A 19,515-nucleotide genomic window follows, 5' to 3' on the forward strand; every position below is an offset into this window, starting at 1 on the left:
CCTTAAAAGAACCTATTTGCACCTTTTTTTACCACAAACCGGTTCATAGTAGTAGTAGCTACTAGACCACGTCCAGGCTCCAGCCCACGGCCCCGTCCAGGCTCCAGCCCACGGCCCCATCCAGGCTCCTGCCCACGGCCCTGTCCAGGCTCCAGCCCACGAGCCCGCTGTCCCGCCCAAGACATTTTTTTTTGGGGGGGCAAGGGGTACATGGAGGCCATGAAGGCCACGCCTCTGTGGCCCCCTGAACCGCCATTACCACCATGGCCTGTTGAACTGCCGTTACCGCCATGGCCTGTTGAACTGCCGTTACCGCCATGGCCACCCACGCCTGAGGGTCCAGGTCCTCCCACGCCTGAGGGTCCAGGTCCTCCCACGCCTGAGGGTCCAGGTCCTCCCACGCCTGAGGGTCCAGGTCCTCCCACACCACAGGGTCCAGGTCCGCCCACGCCACAGGGTCCAGGTCCTCCCACGCCACAGGGTCCAGGTCCTCCCACGCCACAGGGTCCAGGTCCTCCCACGCCACAGGGTCCAGGTCCGCCCACGTCACAGGGTCCAGGTCCGCCCACGCCACAGGGTCCAGGTCCGCCCACGCCACAGCCTGGTCCGCCCACGCCACAGGGTCCAGGTCCGCCCACGCTCCCAGGCCCGTCCAGGTCATGTCTGGGTCCGGTGCCCCTGCACGGGCCTGGCCCACCATCCCTCCCCCAAGACCGCCCCCCAAGACTTTTTGTTGAGACTCTCTGTTAGGCCATTGGTGTTATGGTATTGTTTGGGCGTCAGGGGCCGCCCATAGAGGGGGGGGATCTGTCGCAGGGTGTTTTGGTGTTGGTTCATGTTCATTGTTCTTGGTTCTGTTTTTAGTTTATCATGTTCATGGTTATGTTTGAGTTTGTCATGTTCACAGTCTTGTCATGCACTTCCTGGTCTTGTCATGTGATTCCCATGCCCTCATGTGTTGTGTCATGTCATTGGTTAATTGTCTGATCACTGTTCACAGGTGTCTCTTGTCATTAGTCTGTGTGTATTTAAGCCCTCATGTTTGCCATGTGTCTTTGTCAAGTATTGAATGTTGTAACCCGCTGTCGGTGAGTTGGTTAAAGCTCTTTATAGTTTGTTTTTGCCAAGTCCTTGTTTTATGTTTTGTTGTGAATAAAGTACTGCGCATGGGTCCTTCAACTTGCCTCCAGTGGAATCTCTGTCGAATTTTCTCTCTATCGGTACAATATGCATCAAATGACTAAACATGCAGCATCGTTTTTAAATACCTCCGAGTCCACACTGTAATGCGAAAATGGCATTGTCAAATTCATCCGCTTAGTTGACAATCTTCAAAAAGCTGTTTTTGCAAGACAAAACTACTTTCTCAGTGTGGATGGAAGGCCAAAACATAGAGAAAAACAAATGTGTCTGGATGAGTGTAGATGCTCTTCTAATGAGCTGATGATTTGAATCAGGTGTGTTGAAAACCACTGATGTACAGTCAGCCGGTCACTATCGCAAAATAAACATCTGCAAGGATGATCAGGACAATGACATGAAAAAAAAAATCATTATTTACCTAATAAATAAATACATAGATATCAAATTCACAATACATGCATAAAACCTTAGCGATATATATAAAAAAAACGCTGCCATTGCCCAGCAAAAGATTACACAAAATGATCAAGCCATATACAATTTTGTTTTAAAGTGTATAATTGGACGTATTGGTCTTATCTCGAAACTTTTTGACTTATACTTGACATTAGACATACAGTAAATGCACTTTTTTTATTCTGAAAAAAAGAAGAGAAACACAAAATGTGACATTTACCATTGAAAGATGAGTCATGTTTAATATAAAAGTGTATGATATTTTTCATAAGCAGTGCAATATATGTAATAAACATAATGTGTGATCTGTACACTGACCATCAGTAGAGGCACATTAATTCACATTCAATCAACATTATAAATATATAAAAAAAGTATGCCGCCTCCAGTCTCCATGCACAATGAATGAGTGAAATCAAACTCCATCCTTGATGCCCAGCATGTCTCTGATAAATTCCTGGTCCTCATTGTCCACTATAGTGCTGTGAACTGAAGAGATCTGCGGAGAATCTGTATCTGCACAGAGGAAATCTTACAGTTACGGTTTCATATATTAGTAGAATAATGTCAAATAGGATGCTATTTTCTTGGTATCGTTCCCACAATTTTTTTTAGGGAATGCACATACTTACCGTTTTCTGTATTTATTGTCCTCACAGAGACAAGAGTGATGCTCTCTTTCTCACAGTTGCTGGTCATGTTGCTTGAACAAAATTGAGACAGTAGCTTAAATTTATTTTCAACAGATCTGTTATCTAAATACAGTATAATATATACTTTTTAAAAATTATATTATATTATATTATACGTATATAACAAGCAATGATGATAACTGCAGATTCACAGTTCTGTCGCTCTTGGAGTGTTTAGTAATGGATATGACAATGTTGATGTGATTAGTCTTTTGCAGGACAAATCTGCTCCACTGCTGCTGCTGTAGGCTATTGCTGCTGCAGGGCAAGTATGGGACTTGCTACTGCCAATACATACACGCCACACTGCTGTGAGCAAGTAAGACATGCTGCTGCTGTACAATAGAGTGGTGCAGGTATGACGTCACTTTGTAGGCCAAGCGGTCCGGCAGTTAGCATCACACTGGTTCTCTCGAGAAAACCCAATAGGATTTTCCCATTGGCTTTTGGATTATCGCAAAAAACAAGCTTTGTGATCAACAAAAGTTTATGATACTTACACGTTTAGTCAAAGATAATTATCACAGATGAACACAACTTTTATTAATTTTGAAGCCTAAATGCAGTCGCCAGAAGTCAAAGGCTAAAGGTAGGCTATACCACGGTCCCGCGATTTCAACGTCACCATCACGAAGCTTCCGACAACTCTTTCAGTTTTTATCTCAAAACATTTTCCCAGATTGTTTGAGTTAAACTAGTTTATAAGAGCACAATTATGAGCATAATGAGGCTGTAAAAGCGGACTGAGTTTATCTGTTCGACGTGATGACGTTTAATCTCTTCAACAACCTCTGTAGTCTAAATTAGCCACTTGTTAGCAACCGCCTTTTTTAAAGGGTTAGTTCACCCAAAAATGAAAATTCTGTCATTAATTACTTACCCTCATGTCGTTCGACACCCGTAAGACCTCTGTTCGTCTTCGGAACACAAATGAAGATATTTTAGTTGAAACCTGATGGCTCTGAAAGGCCTCCATTGGCACAATGCACGGTTCACTCTCAAGACCCTTAAAAGGTACTAAAGACGTCGTTACAAAGTCCATCTCACTACAGTGGTTCTAAAAATGTCGAACGACATGAGGGTAATTAATTAATGACAGAATTTTCATTTTTGGGTGAACTAACCCTTTAAGACGCGTAACAGCTTAAAAAAAAATCACGAATGGGGCAATACTGATGTATTTTATGTCATAAAATAATATGTGAAAGTGTTTTGAGCTTGTGTTCCCCACTGACCTGATTTCAGCCATTTAATCAAAATCCCATTCATAAAACCCATTGACTTCGGTATGAGGGAACCAGACATGCTAAAATGCTAACTCGCTTCCATGTTTTGGCCTACAATGTGATGTCATACCTGCACCACATTATATAGTATACATGAATTACCCATAGCAGATCTATACAGGTGGAGCTGGGGAAGGAGGAGGGTTTCTGAAAGTGCGCTGCACTGCTATAGCAAATGCTGACCAGTATTTAAATGTTGAGCAGCGAGCTCATTGGCTACTGGAACTAATCAGCTGTGCCCTATACGGACTACCTGCACATCCGGGAATTGTCAATTTAGTCACTGACCCGAAAATAGACTTCCCATAGACTTAAATACAAAATAGCTGCACAAAACAACATCCGTTCACAGCCGCCAGGTGTGAATAACCTAAGAAATCACTAAGATGTCAAGTAATTAATTATATGTCCAGCCTGCCTGCCAAGAGCGTGAAAGATACATCCACACACTTAACAATTGACAGTTAAGTTCCCGGATGTGCCAGTAGTCCGTATAAAGAATAATGTGTTCAGCAGTGCCATCTAGAGTTTCATGACAGAAATGTGTATTCATGTGGGTTTTTAAGTCCTCACCTGTCCGATACCACAGAGTCACAGCTTTTAATACCTATAAAAACAAACAAACAGACACCAAAACAAAACAGATTTTAAGCTTGTAGCCATGTATGCTTTGAAGAATGATCTTAAAACCGACAGAATGAGAGAGAAACCCACCACTGTGCTGCCTGTTATCTCTACAACGTCCCCTGAGGTTGATAGTGGTCACCAAGATCACCATGACAACAATTAAAAGGAGTATAAGACTCATCACACCTGTAATTGCAGACAGGAGATATTTTAGCACCAGAAATAATGTGCATCATGAGAGTGTATAAAACCTACCAAAGGCGAGCAAAGTGAGACTGCTGTCTGGTGCCTGTGAAGGTGTAGCTGTCAACTCTGACATGCTGATGATTGAACGAACTGTTGTTGAAGTCTTTGGGAGTTCAAAAACACCCACTGCACATAGAGCAAACATGTGAAATAATAGTTTAATGTAGTCTAAAATGGAAAATGCTTGATTTACTGCACAACACGACCAATTCTTCAACTTAAATAAGGAAAAAATGTTTCTAGCATTTTAAATTACAGCTGGATTTTTTCAATGTTTAGAGAACAATGAGAAATAACTTTTTCATAAATGAATGGGAATGTTCGCTAAATGATTTTAGAACATTTTACAACAAATTATGTCAATTTACACAAATTGTACTTATTTCATATTTCAGTAAATAAGAATTTTTGGGTGGAAAAACACAAAAGCAGGAGGTAAAACCTGTTATAGGTGTGTCGGTGTAGGATTTGTCTGGTGTTAATGTAAAGTTGGTGATGATGGCCTGTCCTGTAATGAATAAACACTTCTTATACTTTCCATAACATTGTGATACCCTCACAGTTCACAGAAAGAACTTTACTAGATAAGCAAGATTATAAACAGCTACAAAAAGTCAACATCTTCTCCCACGTTCTGAATATTCTAATTAAAAGCAGTTCATAATTCATACCTGATGTGCTGAATGAAGATGACATGAGAGAGGATCCATCAGTACTGCCTGGAGAAACAGAGGCACAGGGTAAAATGTGTGAGTGGAAATGAGAAGTGCTGCTGTGCAAACTATACTGTATATTTACATCAACTGAAGTTATATTTGTGCCTTACCTGTGTTACTGGAAGATATAGGAGCTGTGGTTGTGCTCACAGTTTTTGAGGTGTTGTTTATGGTATCCTCATGTCGAGATGAAAAAGTAGAAGACACTGTTTTTTCTGTTTGGACTGCAGAAATGAAATTAAGATATAAAAGTGAACTGAGAATATACAGAAGAACCTGGGACCATCAATAATAATAAATATTTCTATTAGGCCTACTGGCGGAACTGTAGGGACTTATGCCCACAGACTAAAAAATATATATTTTATATGTATATTTTATAAATCACTATACATGGTAAAGCAATGACTTCTGCACTTAATGTGCAATTGGTTCATCAACATTTAGAAAGCATGTTATTGGACATTTAACTATTGCTATTAATTAAAAACAATGGTAGAATTATGTTTCGTAATTGTTTAATATATGTTCAAAAAATCTTTCATTTGGTAAATTCGTGTTTAGATCGAAAATGTTGTTACTGAGATTTATAAACATTATAACTCACCTGTTCTTGAATCCATTTTTGGAGGTGCTGTACTTTCAAAGTTTGTGTCATTTCCTGTGAGAAATATATATATATAAAATTGCCATAAAAAGTATTTGAGCACTTTGCTTAAGTGCCTAAATGCTTTTGGGGTCACCGTACGTGGTCAGTGACGATTCCAATTTAAGATAACTCACGACAACTCATAATCAAAGTTTGGCCACTAGCAAGAACTAAACAAATGTTCCCTTTTTATTTCAAAATACTTTAGTTAGTAAAAGTAAATGTGTGATGTATATATATACAATACAGTCATGGCTAGAATTTGGCACCCTTGGTAAATATGATCAAAAGCTGTAAAAATAAATCTGCATTGTTTATCTTTTTTCATCTTTCATTCAAATGTTTTTTTTTTTTTTTGCAAAAATCTTTTATTCAAGTAAAAGAATTGAAAGAATATGAAGTAAATGTTTTTCTCCAAAACACGGACATAATTATTAGCCCCCTTTCATTCAATACTTTTTCAACCTCCTTTTGCCAAGATAACAACTTTGATGAGTTTGGAGAACACCTGACAAGAGATCAGAGACCATTCCTCCATACAGAATCTCTCAATATTCTTCAGATTCCCAGCTCTATGTTGGTGCTTCTTCTCTTCAGTTCAGCCCACACATTAGGGTTCAGGTCAGGGGACTGGGATGACCATGACAGAAGCTTAATTTTGTGTTCAGTGATTTGTGTGTTGATTTTGATGTTTGCTTTGGATCATTGTCCAGATAGAAGATCCAACCATGGCCCATTATAAGATTTAGCAAAAAGCGGTCAGGTTTTGATTCTTTATCTGTTGGCATTTGATAGAATCCATGATGCCACCTATGTGGACAAGATGTCCAGGACTTCCAGCAGAAAAACAGGTCCACAAAATTAAAGATCCAGCGGTATATTTAACTGTGGGCATGGAGTTCTTTTTATCCCTGTTTGCACCAAACCCATCTGGTGGGTTTGCTGTCAAAAGCTCTTTTTTTTTCATCTAGAATCCGGTCCGCTTTGAAGTTCCAGTTGTGTCTGACAACTGAATATGCTGGAGTTTGCTTTTGGATGAGCGAGGAGGATTTTTCTTGAAACCCTCCCGAACAACATGTGGTGATGTAGGGGTTGTTTGATAATTTTTTTAGGCTTTCTGACCCCACAACTGAACTCATCTCTGCAATTCTCCATCTGTGAACCTTGGAGAGTTTTTGGCCACTCAATCTCTCCTCTTCACTGTGGATTAGGACGATATAGACACACATCCTCTTCCAGGCAGATTTGTAACATCTTTAGTTATTTGGAACATCTTAATTATTGCCCTGATGGTGGAAATGGGGGTTTTCAATACTTTAGCTATTTTCTTACAGCCACTTTCTCTTTTGTGAAGCTCAATAATCTTTTGCTGCACATTTGGTTTTACTCATTGTGATGAATAATTAAGGGAATTTAGGAATGTGTTTCCTCATATTTACACAATCATGGCTGGACAATTTCATGTTCCTATAGTCACCTTGGTGTGCTAAAATGTAAATATGAATGAGAATATACTTCAGAGATATTTTACTCTTAACCCATTTAAGCCCACCGGCAACTATGGTTGCCGCAGTATATAGTTGTCATTTTCCTTTTGTAAGTATTTTTTTAGATAGTATCCATGTTTTTAATCTCAATGACACGCAAGAAAACAACTAAATAAAGGATTTAAAGAGAGAAAAAAAAGGTATTAACTTCCTTCCTGTCACATGAGACTGCCAACTTCCCTACTTCCAGGAAGCATAACGAAGGCAAATCCTCCCAAAGAAAGGTTATTTTCATGTTACTAATAAGTATTTTTTGTTGACATATATATATCTACATAATCGTGAAGGTCTCTAGAATCATCCAAACAAAACAAATCTTACAACAGATATATAGTTTTTTGTACACTTAGTCAAAAATCCAAGCGGCAACTATAGTTGCCCGTGGGCAAATGACTTGTAAGTATACATATAATGGGGAAATGGGGTATACTGAGTTAACAGGTTAATAAATCAAGATTTTTGGTCTTGTTTAGTGCTTTTTGCTTTCATAATATCCCACCTTAAACATAACTTAACCCTTTAACTGACATCTCTACTGTACAGCAGACCTTAATTCGATAGGGAAAAATATCATATTTTATGATATTATGTCGTGTAAGGGCCAAAATATTGAGGACCCATCATCAAATTTGGAATGGATGCGTTTCATTCTAATCGGTCAAGGACCCTCATTCGTTTTATGACTAGTAGCTTATGATTCCATTATAATGTGGAAATTCAGACAAGTAATGAGTTTACATTTACATTATTATATGAAATCACCTACTCCAGTCAGCCATTGAATACTATAGGGACTATTTATTTATTTTTGTTATATTGTTAGATGTAATTTTTTCATCATTATATTATATTAATTTATTTTAATAAAATTTTTTGATACACAATGCCCAACTTCATGGCTGCACTTTGTTCCACCACTTTAAAACAAATGTATTTGTTGTATTTTCATATTCAACAGATTGTAAGATAGATGCAGCTTTTTTGAGTCTGCATCGAATGTTCTCCAACTTTTATACACAATAAATTTGTTTATGAATAAAGATTGATCTGTTGAAAGCAGTTATTTTGAGTTAGATGCCAAATGTTCTCCTCCGAGTCAAATTTGACATTGAAGGGGTGCATACAACATATTTGCCCACCGGCAACTATGGCGCACATTCAAATACGATTTTCAAGAAAAAAACTAAAACCTGGGGAAAATAAACGCAGGACATGTTCACATAGGACACTATGACTATGCATGAAACCATTCAGAAAAAATTCAGCACAAATGGGTTAAAAAATTCTAGGGGTGCCAATAATTGTGTCCATTATTAGTGTCCAATCACCCCCGCTCCACTTTAAATTCTTTTACTTCAATGAAAGTTAAATAAAAAAAAAAAATAAAAAAAATATCAAAGTGATAAACAATGCAGATTTATTTTAACAGCCATCTTTGATTATATTTACCAAGGGTGCCACTAATTCTGGCCATGACTGTACATGGTGAACGTGATTTCACCAAGTTCAAGTTTCTGGATCAGCATCTTTGTTGATTTCGGAAACAACATTCCAATCAACCAATCAGATTTGAAGGACAAGATAATAGTTTCAAACATATTCCTCTGATTTTAGGGATAAGCTATGGGGCTATGGGTATGGTTAGGTTTAGGGGTGAGGATAGGGTTAGGACAACATTTTCAGACTGGAATGTTGTTCCAGGATTAACAAAATGTATATATACTGTATAAAAACACACACACACACATGCATATAAACGGACTTACCTGCTGAGATGATGGATGAAGATGCAATCATGAGAATGAGAAAAAAGAGAAGCAGCTCCATGGCTCAATCCAGATGTGTTTTACTCACATCCGTCTACACAGAACCAGTCGAATGTATCCCAGATATCAGGATATAATTACGATAATTAAATGTGTATGAAAACGGCCAAGCAAAAAATCTCCATGGAAATGTTCTTGAGCAAGTGACTGGTTGAAGTGTGAACCAGTATGTCTAAATCTGTTTCCTGTTGTGTATAACACATGAGGGAGAGCACATAGTATTACAAAGCCCTGCTGAGAAGCGTGTGTATGGGTGTGTGTCAGTGGCAACAGGCTCTGGTTTCAGGGAGAAGTGACTGTGGCCCCTGTGGAAGTTTCCTGTGAAAGAATAGCAGGAAACAGGTGGAATGCCCTTATGGAAAAAATCTCTCATTGATTGAGCATTTGAAACATAGCAGTTCCTATGAAGAACCTTGTGTATACTATGGTCTGTCGAAAAATCTGTTTCTTTTTCATAAATGAGAACAATAAATAAATACCTTTTTTTTTTCTCAAGCCAGCATTGAAAGGGGAAAGACACTATTAGTTCATGCATATTTTATTCAAGAGTAAAAAAAGTGATTTGTCCCATAGGGCATGCTTACAATATGTGTTTTCATTTAGGAAGTCAAATGCGAAAACTTAGTTCCAGAGAAAATTACAAGAAAAATAGTCACAAATCCATAAAATTCCTTCTTTGAAATAAACCACGTCTGGACCAAACAAGGATCAGAAAACAGTGGAAATGAAAGAACTGTAAGCTTAATCGTAAGAATAATAAGAAGATCATCAAGAATCATAATGATAATATAGTTTTCCTCTTCAAAGTGAGACACTGAATTTTCCTCAAGTCCAATTAGTTTACATTTGAATAAACCATGCGATCATGCTTTGGCAGCCTGAATGTTGCTTTTCACTGAGTAATATGTTCATTCACACTACTGAACAACTTCTGTACACCAACCGAACAGAGAGAACGAAAACCAAAAGAAAGAACGAAAGATGGCGAAGAAACACCTCGGAAAGAGCGTCAGTGCCTGTACAGCCAAACTATACAAAAATAAAATGATATTAATGGAAAAGAAAGAAAGAAAGAAACAAAATCAAATAAAAGATTACAAAATCATATCTATTTATAGATATAAAAACAAACTAGACCTTTACAAATATAATTTGAAGGGAAATAATTCAAGTCTACTATATTGAAACACATCACAATTATAATTTCACATATCAATAAGGAACTTAGTTGCATGCACTGATGCGTTCAGTACCATAGATGCTGTTAAAAATCATTGTCCTCGACCATTGTTAATAATCATATATTTAAATATATTTATATATATATTTATATATAATATTTATTTGACTTGCGAAATGTACTATGTGCATTCTCTCTCTTGAGATACAGGCAAGTGAGAAACAATCAGGAAGGTGGTGCCAAAAGGTCGAGCTTGAGCTTCCGCTGCGTTTTTTTCCTCCATCCAAACAGCTGCTTTGAACGAGAGTCTACAGTGGACAGGCAGAGCCGCTCTGCTCTTCTACTGCTTCATGGCATCTTACCGAAAACCAAATCAGGAAATAAAAACCCCCAGGTAAGATTGCATCGCAAGTAATCAAAAATGCACAGGTTTCGTTGTTAAATGTCCTTTCTTACAAACATTTTTTTTTCGTTTTTTTGTCGTTTCAAATTTGTATATTTATTAATACTAGTAGCAAAACATCATCAACAGTGAGATGGGACCATGAAGAAAAACTCTGAATCAAAAGAGGAAAAAAAGTGTGCATGGAACCAGCACAGGCTCATCACCCGCACCGACGAACTGGATGGATCAGGCTTAAGAGTTCCTAAACCCCGCCCACTTGGTCTGTGGGCGGAGTCGGAAAGGAACTGAGACCGCCCCCTCTCTGATAAAGACACTTTCAGCCCTTGACAGGCATTTCACCCCCCACCCCTCCTTCCCACTCAACACTCCCAAAAAAGGCAGAAACTTGCCGTCGGCAAGGTATCCGCTTCGAAAATTGCAAGCGGCAAGCAGACGGTAAGAAAACAGTCTGCCCCTTTTTCAGTGACACATTTAAGATAGTTTTGGTTCTCGAATTGGACATTGGAGCAGGGAGGGATGTGTAGGTGATGTCATTGGGTGTTTGTTGGAAGCAGGAGGCCTTAAATCACAAGTTTGGCATTGTCCTGCCATGCGTCGTGGCGGTGGCATGGACTCAGGTGCAGGTGAGCGGGCAGCCATTTCATCACTGGATGTTACTGTTGTCGTCGGTGCCGTTGGTCTCGGACACGTTCATTTTGCCCATGGAGTGGCCCACGTGGTTGACCCCGTCCTTGCGGGGTGGCATGCGCTCATTGATGCGGTCCAGACCTTTAGCCTCTTCGAAACTGCTGATCTTGTGCTGTGGAGAGAAGCCGCGGATGGCTGTGGAGAGACAGGAAAGGCCCACAATGAGTCTGATAAACTAGTTTGTCTGACCTGCTGTATACACACCACCATTCAAAAGTTTGGGGTCAGTAGTATTTCAAAAAAAAAGTATCACAGTTTAAAATTAGGGCTGTCAAAGATTAATCACGATTAATCACATCCAAAATAAAAGTTTGTGTTTACATAATATATTTGTGTGTACTCTGTATAATTATTATGTATAAATAAATACAAACACATTCATGTATATATTTAAGAAATATTTGCATGTATATACATTTATATAATTTATATTATATATCAATATTTTATATATAAATATAATACATTTTTCTTAAATATATACATGCTTGTGTGTGTTTTTATATATAAATAATAATTATACACAGTACACACACATATATTATGTAAACACAAACTTTTATTTTGGATGAGATTAATCGCGATTAATCTTTTGACAGCCCTATTTAAAATATTAAACAGTACAACTGTTTTTGGCAAGTTTCTTAAACACCAAATCAGCATATTAGAATTATTTCTGAAGGATCATGTGACACTGAAGTAACGATGCTGTAAATTCAGCTTTGCATCACAGGAATAAATTATATTTGAAAATATATTCAAATAGAAAACAGTTTTTTTAAATACCAATAATATTTCGCAATATTACTGTTTTTACTGTATTTTTTAAATTAAATAAATGTAGCCTTGTTGAGACTTCTTTCAAAAACATTTAACATTTTGTAACATAACTTTTGAATAGTAGTGTATATCTTGAATATTCAAAATATATTCTATGGAGAAATAATATGAATAAAAACTCAATAATCATTGTATTAATTAAAAATCGAAATTGGTAAATTACTTATTAAATTGAAAAAAAGTGTAACAATAAAATAATGCATAAATGACTTATAACTTAAAAAATAAGTTAAATGCACTTATATTTATACATTTTTATTACATTTTCTTAAAAACATTTTAAATGTTTAAATATATAATATTTAAAATATCGATATTAACTAATATTTCAATAAAAAATATTATACTTTATTAACTAATTTGTAAATGCAACTTTTATAGTTGCGTTTCCTAGAATGCAACAGTGCCCGTCGGATTTTTTTAAGCAGCATATTTTTTCCATTTATTTTTCCCATCAGGATTTTTAAAAAGTCTTCCTTATAGAGTTATAAGCCATGAACCAAACCAACCAACGGCTTTAATAAGGGAAATAACTATAATCCCATGAAGAACTGCAAACAACATGTCGGATTAAGAAAAGACGTAGAAATAAGTTGTTGATTATATGACTATAGAAACAAGATATTTATTACACGTTTATTGCAAATATGCGTATATATAGTATTTTGAGAGCATAGGGAACTTGATTATGTCATTGGCAGTGCTTCATGTGAAAGGGCATTCCCTGCCAAGCTTCTTTGAGGCTATTTGCTTGTTGTGACTTTGATTGGTGGAATTTTCTGTAGAGCATCATGGGTAATGTAGTTTTTCACCACAAATTCAGCTGTTAAAACACAATAAAAAATGTAAAAGTCGAAATAATATAGCCTGCCGTTTTCAAGAGAAACATTTACCATCGATTAACAACCTCGTATTATATTAACTGTGGAAGTAGAAAGCAGTGTCCAAACCCCTTGTGTCCATCCATTTGTGTATCACTGAGGTGAGCTGGTCTCAGAAAGTGAGAGGTTGCAGAAGAGGAACACACTCTGGTTGGCTGAGAGTTCCTGATTGCGGTTAATCACATGCTACGCCCACACTTGAACCATGAGGGCCAGAGGAAAAGCAGCGCCCAACAGACCATATCAAAAAATCATGCCTCCAGTTTAGATGCTACCTCAAACCATCATGCAAGATATAAAAGGATAGTTCCCTTAATGTCACCACTCAAAAAGGCACGGCAAATATCTGGGTAAATTGCTGTTTTTTTTCTGTACAAATAGCATCTTGCGATGCCTTAATTACATAATGGCTGTGTCTAAAACCTACTCGCCCCGCCCACTGCATTTGCATGCAATATAGGGGGGTAGGAAGGCATCATTGCAAATTTTAATCCTAATATACTAATCTGGTTGGTTTTTGAAGGCAGTGTTCAGTAGATGTATCCTTCAATGCCTTCCGGCATGCAGTTTGACTGTTGGTGGAAAAGGCGGGCTGATGGAGCAGTTCAAAGTAGTACATTAATTCATAAATGTTTTTCTTTTTCTTGTCTAGTTGCATATTAACTGAGAAACACATGTTGTAATCATTGCAGGGCTCAAGAAAAAGAATGGTTGACCTGGGGTCAGTGGCCTAGTCAAATAGTAAAACCAATCAGTCATTTTATGCCATGGATCCCATTATGAGTTAATTGCTATCTTGAAAACTCTATAATTTTAAGCTTTTATTGCCATTATTTTCTTAAAAAAAAAAAAAAATTTAAATGATCAAATAAATGTGAAAATAATAAAATAATAAATGTAAAATTACAAATATAACATTACAAATGTAAATATACCATACCGTTCAAAAGTTTGGAGTAACCAAGGCATTTATTTGATCAAAAATACAGTAAAAATAGTAATAATGTGTTTATTAAATTATAAATATTATTATAATTTGAAATAACTGTTTTCTTATTTATTCTTGTGATGGCAAAGCTGAATTTTCAGCATCATTACTCGAGTCTGTAGTGTCACATGATCATCATTCTAATATGCTGATTTGCTACTCAAGAAACATTTCTTACTATCAATGTTGAAAACAGTTGTGCTGTTTAATATTTTTGTGAAAACCATGATACACTTTTTTCACAATTCTTTGATTAATAAAAAGTTCAAAAGAACAGCATTTTTTAACATTATGTCTTTATTACCATTTGATCGCTTTTGATCAATTTAAAGGATTAGTTTAGTAGATTAGTTATTCATGTCTTTCTTTTTTCAGTCGAAAAGAAATAAAGTTTTTTGAGGAAAACATGTCAGGATTTTTCTCCCCTTCATAGCCTTCCATGGCAACCAAAATGTGCAAATCAATGCAGTTTCAAAGGGCTTCAGAGGCTCTGCGCGATCCCAGACGAGGAATAGGATCTTATCTAGCGAAACGATTGGTCATTAAATAAAAATAAATAAAAAAAAGAATATACTTTTTAACCTAAATTGCTCATCTTGCGCTGCTCTGCGACGTGCCAAGGAATGCGCAATCACGTTGTAAAGGTCACGCTATAGGCAGATCATCTGGGATCGCGCAGAGCCTCTGAAGCCCTTCGAATTGATTTAGACCTTCAACATTTTGGAGTTGATTTCTCAACTTGATTTCTTTTCGACTGAAGAAAGAAAGACATCTTGGATGAGATGGGGGTGAGTCAAATATGAGGACATTTTCATTTTTAAGTTAACTAATCCTTCAATGCATCTTACTGACCTAAAACTTTTGAACGGTCGTGTAAAATTGCACTTCATCGACTATATTGTGTGCAAAATGTTTATAAGTAAAAATCATAACTGAAAAAAAAAAAAAAATCCACTACGTTGAGCTCAGCAGTCAAAATTTTCTTGCTTTGGAATTTTCTTTCGGTGCTGTCTGTTAAGTCATTGACTGAGTGGGCAATAAGGCAACTGCCTTGCGTTTCGGACACAGCCACAGTGTTAACCAGTAAGGACTCCAGGCTATGTCAGATTATTTGAAACCAAACTGTTCCCAGACATGTGCGGTGCCTTTTCGTAGTGATGTGGTGTCTTTCTGGCCTTGTGGCTCTTCTCTAATGTGGTGTGTTAGTTAGTTAGTTAGTTAGAGCAGTCAACTTCAGAGTGTGGTGACCCTGGTGGAAAATCCAGCATCTACTGATAGATTGTTTTGAAATGTGGTTCTAACTGGTAGACCATGTTGAAACAAACCAGATACCACCTGGTTTCACCAGCTAGAAACCATCTACCATGTTCCAAAACACGGCTACCAGTCTATGCTGGATTGCACCCAGATACATGTCCTGGAATTACCTTCTCCGTCTTCTTCTGTCTCGATGGCTTCAATGGCTTCGATGGTTGCTGGAGGGAGAGGAGGGGAGTGTGTTACACCTGAACAAGCCATGCAACAGCAGTAACGCACAGGCAAGCAGTTGTGCACAAGCAGCGGCGGGAGCCGGGACAACCCCGTGAGACGCATGCACGCCAACCAGACTATGGACCACAGACTCAGACAATCCCCTCAACCATTCGCACTCTGCAGGATGCTTCTCCTGCTTTTCACGCTCGCTGTGCTTTGAACACCCTACAGGCCTGTCAGAAACTCATTCTCACCCCAGTTTACCAATGACAGGTAAACCGACCCACTAATGTGTCCATGCTTTGGGGGAACTAAAAGAACAGCACCCCAAAGCCTGGAGTTTGTCAGAGGATACAGAGAGAGACAGATGGAGAGACAGGTGGAAGAGACAGGGACAGACACTATAGAGACATTAGAGGAGGAAATAGAAAGAAGTGAGAGAGAGAGAGAGAGAGAGGGGGGGGGGGGGACAAGAACCAAAAGAGGGACATGGCCAGTACTGGGTCGTGTGCTCACCACTCTGTAGAGTCTGCTTTCCTCCAGAAAGCACCCCGCTGGGCAGCATGCCGGTAGGGGTCAAGCCCTTCAGGGTCAACACATTCTCACTCTCTTCTCTGCAAAGACAGGATATAACCATCAGAAATAATAACACACTGATTTTACACTACTGTCCAAAAGTTTGAAGTTTGAAGCTTTTGAAAGAATCTATTATTCTCATCAAGGCTGCATTTATTTGGTCAAAAATCGATGTAAGTATAATTTAAAATGTCATTTATTCCCGTATTTTCAGTCTTCAATGTCAAATGATCCTTAGAAGCCATTCTAATATGCTGATTTGGTGCTCAAGAAACATTTCTTATTATTATCAATGTTGAAAAACCTTGTGCTGCTTAATATGTTTTTGTTTTATTGTGTAATATTTGTTGCATTTATTTGAAATAGAAATCTTTTGTAACATTATAATTGTCTTTACTGTCACTTTTGATCAATTTAATGCATCCTTGCAGAGTTCAAGTATTAAAACTAGGGCAGGCAATTTCGGAGAGGATGGCAATAGCAATTGACCCTTTTCACAGACTGTGATGATGCGTTTTAACGGTCATCATTATCGTAAATCCAGCAACGTTTTTTGTAATTTAATCCTTAAAAATATATATGTACATTTATAACACTAATACTTTGTACTTTATTATTTTTGCATCAAATTACAAAAACAAGTTACCGCTGCTGTGAGGGTGTTTCTAATACAGCGTCTATGGGAGTGATGGTAAATGTTAACATATTTCTCTATTTTGACTGCCGTTATCAATCTCACTCTATTTTTTCCCTCTTTTTGAAAGTTGTGAAATCACTATTGTGGCGTTTTTCTTTTGCTATTTGAGCAAATCGGCACACAAAAAAATACTTAATGTATTCTCTCATTCACAGCTATATGAATCCAAATATACAGCTGATTTTATATTTTCGGAAAGGGGTCTCTCTAAAATATACTTACTGTCATAATTATGCATTTTTAACCACAGATGTCCAAAGAATTCCTTTAAAATTCTACCTTTAAAGTAGTTTCCGGCATCCCAGTTTTATGTTGTACTGAATATCAGCAATATCTTGCTTTAAAGAAACCTCTCCTCTATCTATCACTTATGACAAGCCAGAACAGTTTCATAAGCATGTGACCCAGCTGACCGCAGACTGAATGACTCAGCTGGAAGAAGCCCCATTTGTACCTGAGCACCGAGAACATCTTGGCCATTTTCCCAATGGCACGAATCTTGTTCCTAATCACCTCTTTGCGAGCAGCTGCTGCATTTGCTGTGGGCGGAAAGAAAAAATGAAGCAGTCTCAGTCTGTATGACCAGAGGCAAAAAAACTCCAGAAACTTTTCTTCTTTTATATACATGGATGCAGACACACAAGAAATTATGTATTGTGTTGGTGGCAGTTTCAAAAGTAGCTAACTTAAAAAGCGACACCACTAACTAACCCACATGTTTCAGTAGTGTGACAGTAGCTCAGCTTTTTCTTAAAATCATGTAGCTTTTCAAGCAACAAGCTACTTTTTCCCAATGCGTAGCGTGACAAAACACTCACATTGTAAATCCGAAATGTTTTTGAATCCGAGAAATACTGCTCTGATTAAAGTAAATAATAATGCTAAAATTTGATTAGCTACAACATTTTACAAGCTTGTTTGGAACCAGTTTGACTGTGGTTTAAATTGCATTCAATTATAAGTAGCTTGTAACTTGAAATGCTTCAATTTTAAAGTAGCTTTCCCAATACCTGTAGGAGCTAGTTACTAAGTCAAGCGCAAAGACAAAACTTAAGGGCTATTACAAACACGGTATCACAGCAATGCTACTTTACAGGAAAGATATTGAAATGACTACGAGTCAAATTTCAGGATGTACCTGACGTCAAAGAAAAGGCCCTTTCTGTCGAGAAATCATAGTCATGTTTCATGTGGAATAAATCATGTTTATCTTCTGCATAGTGAACAAGTGAAGAGAATGTCTCACCGTCAAAGATCTCGTCTCCATCATTCATCAGCTCATCATCAGAACAGATGCTCAACACATTTACCAGCATCTCCGTGACTGCAGGCCAAGCAACAGTCAGTCACAACATATCAAATTGACATTTAGTTGAATGTATCGGACATAAGCAAATGTGAGTCTGTTTTTACTTAAAGTGCCCCTATTAATGTTTTTTGAATATTCTCTTTCATGCAGTGTGTAATACAGCTGTTTGTGAATGTAAACGTCGAAAAAAGTGCACAATAAATAAAGTTATTGTCTCCCAAAAGAAAGAATCGACTCTGAACAGTCTATACGAGTCGTTTGTACTACTGTTCCATGTCACTAGAAAAGACATTTGCACAATGCCCGCCTATGCTGTATGTTGTCCGCCTGTGAATAACTTGACCTGCCCTCAAACATAATTTTACTGACGACTGCTTCTCAAATCTCAGAGTTCAACATGGGATTCACAAAATGCTTGCCCTTGAAAGATGGGTCAGTAGTAGGGATGGGCGATATCTTTATCGTTTGCGATATACCGGTAAAAATTCTCCCCACGATAAGAATTAGTCTTCCCGTGATAATAACGATAAAGCATAGTTGACTCATTCGCAGCTCACGTGCAGAGCGAAAACAACTATGGAGTTTATCGCTTAACAAGGAGCTACCTCTACAATCTGGAACCTGTACACACAGATGTATTTTCACTTGGACTGAGGACTTGAGAGATTTGCGCTTTGTTAAGCGAATGGTAAAATGCGCTATTTCAGTTCATCTCAGTGAATGCGCAGTGTATTTGATGCACAATAAACACTAGTGTGAGGCGCGCGAATGAGAGCGCTCAGTGTTTCACACACACTCAAAGAGAGAGCATCATACCACACAGAATTGACGCACTACATGCAAACAATATTCTTTGCTGTATTTTCCTGTAAAATAACGGTGTTCATTTGGAATTATTCAGTCTTTATGAAAAAGAAGAAACTAATGCGCAAACGGCAATCTCATTGGCTGGCGCTCACCTATCCTGTCCCTGTTTCGATTTCAGCAAATCAGTTCGAGCGAACGCTGACAACGTGATTAATATTCATGATCCCAGAAGCTTATCAATCCTTAGTGTGGTTTATATTGTTAGTAGTAGTAGTAGAATTCGTAGTATTATTATCTTATCAGTATTATTGTTCGTTTTTTTTTTTTTTTTACAGAAACACTAAATGACCAACAAGCACCACCACTAGTCCTAAATTCAGTTAAAATGACAAATATGCATTCATATTTTTTCATTCGCACATGATTACCAAGTTTTAGTTCAAATTACTTGATTTCTATCATTTAATTATTATTTGCATTTTT

General features: G+C 37.7%; 2 protein-coding genes across 3 annotated transcripts in view; both read right to left on the bottom strand.

Moving 5' to 3' along the window:
• Positions 1-1,539: 1,539 nt before the first annotated feature.
• Positions 1,540-9,472, bottom strand: ecscr (endothelial cell surface expressed chemotaxis and apoptosis regulator). Its single transcript, XM_079834856.1, has 10 exons — positions 9,129-9,472; positions 5,774-5,827; positions 5,277-5,390; positions 5,122-5,169; positions 4,893-4,958; positions 4,460-4,576; positions 4,292-4,390; positions 4,151-4,184; positions 2,232-2,302; positions 1,540-2,115 (listed from the first exon to the last, which is right to left on the bottom strand). The coding sequence occupies exons 1-10, from the start codon at positions 9,187-9,189 to the stop codon at positions 2,015-2,017; spliced, it is 765 nt and encodes a 254-aa protein (XP_079690982.1). The 5' UTR covers positions 9,190-9,472; the 3' UTR covers positions 1,540-2,014.
• A 1,375-nt stretch (positions 9,473-10,847) lies between these two features.
• ppp3ca (protein phosphatase 3, catalytic subunit, alpha isozyme) overlaps positions 10,848-19,515 on the bottom strand; it is a 65,531-nt gene continuing 56,863 nt past the window's right edge. The window contains exons 10-14 of one of the 2 annotated variants that reach the window (XM_079835668.1): positions 18,163-18,240; positions 17,371-17,455; positions 16,160-16,257; positions 15,598-15,645; positions 10,848-11,596 (exon numbers count right to left, since the gene is read on the bottom strand). In XM_079835668.1, coding sequence (XP_079691794.1) covers positions 11,418-11,596; positions 15,598-15,645; positions 16,160-16,257; positions 17,371-17,455; positions 18,163-18,240 — 488 coding nt within the window. In that variant the 3' untranslated portion in view covers positions 10,848-11,417. The remainder of the gene's footprint in view (positions 11,597-15,597; positions 15,646-16,159; positions 16,258-17,370; positions 17,456-18,162; positions 18,241-19,515) is intronic. The other variant, XM_079835669.1, reaches the window with a different exon arrangement.

Source organism: Gobio gobio, assembly GCF_949357685.1.
Source record: "Gobio gobio genome assembly, chromosome: 14".
NCBI lineage: Eukaryota > Metazoa > Chordata > Actinopteri > Cypriniformes > Gobionidae > Gobio > Gobio gobio.

Coding starts and splice junctions, on each gene's coding strand:
- ecscr (XM_079834856.1), bottom strand. CDS start 9,189: ATGGAGCTGCTTCTCTTTTTTCTCATTCTCATGATTGCATCTTCATCC. Junction 5,391..5,773: donor AAAAATGGATTCAAGAACAG/GTGAGTTATAAT, acceptor TCATTTCTGCAG/TCCAAACAGAAAAAACAGTG. Junction 4,959..5,121: donor ATCTTCATTCAGCACATCAG/GTATGAATTATG, acceptor TATTCATTACAG/GACAGGCCATCATCACCAAC.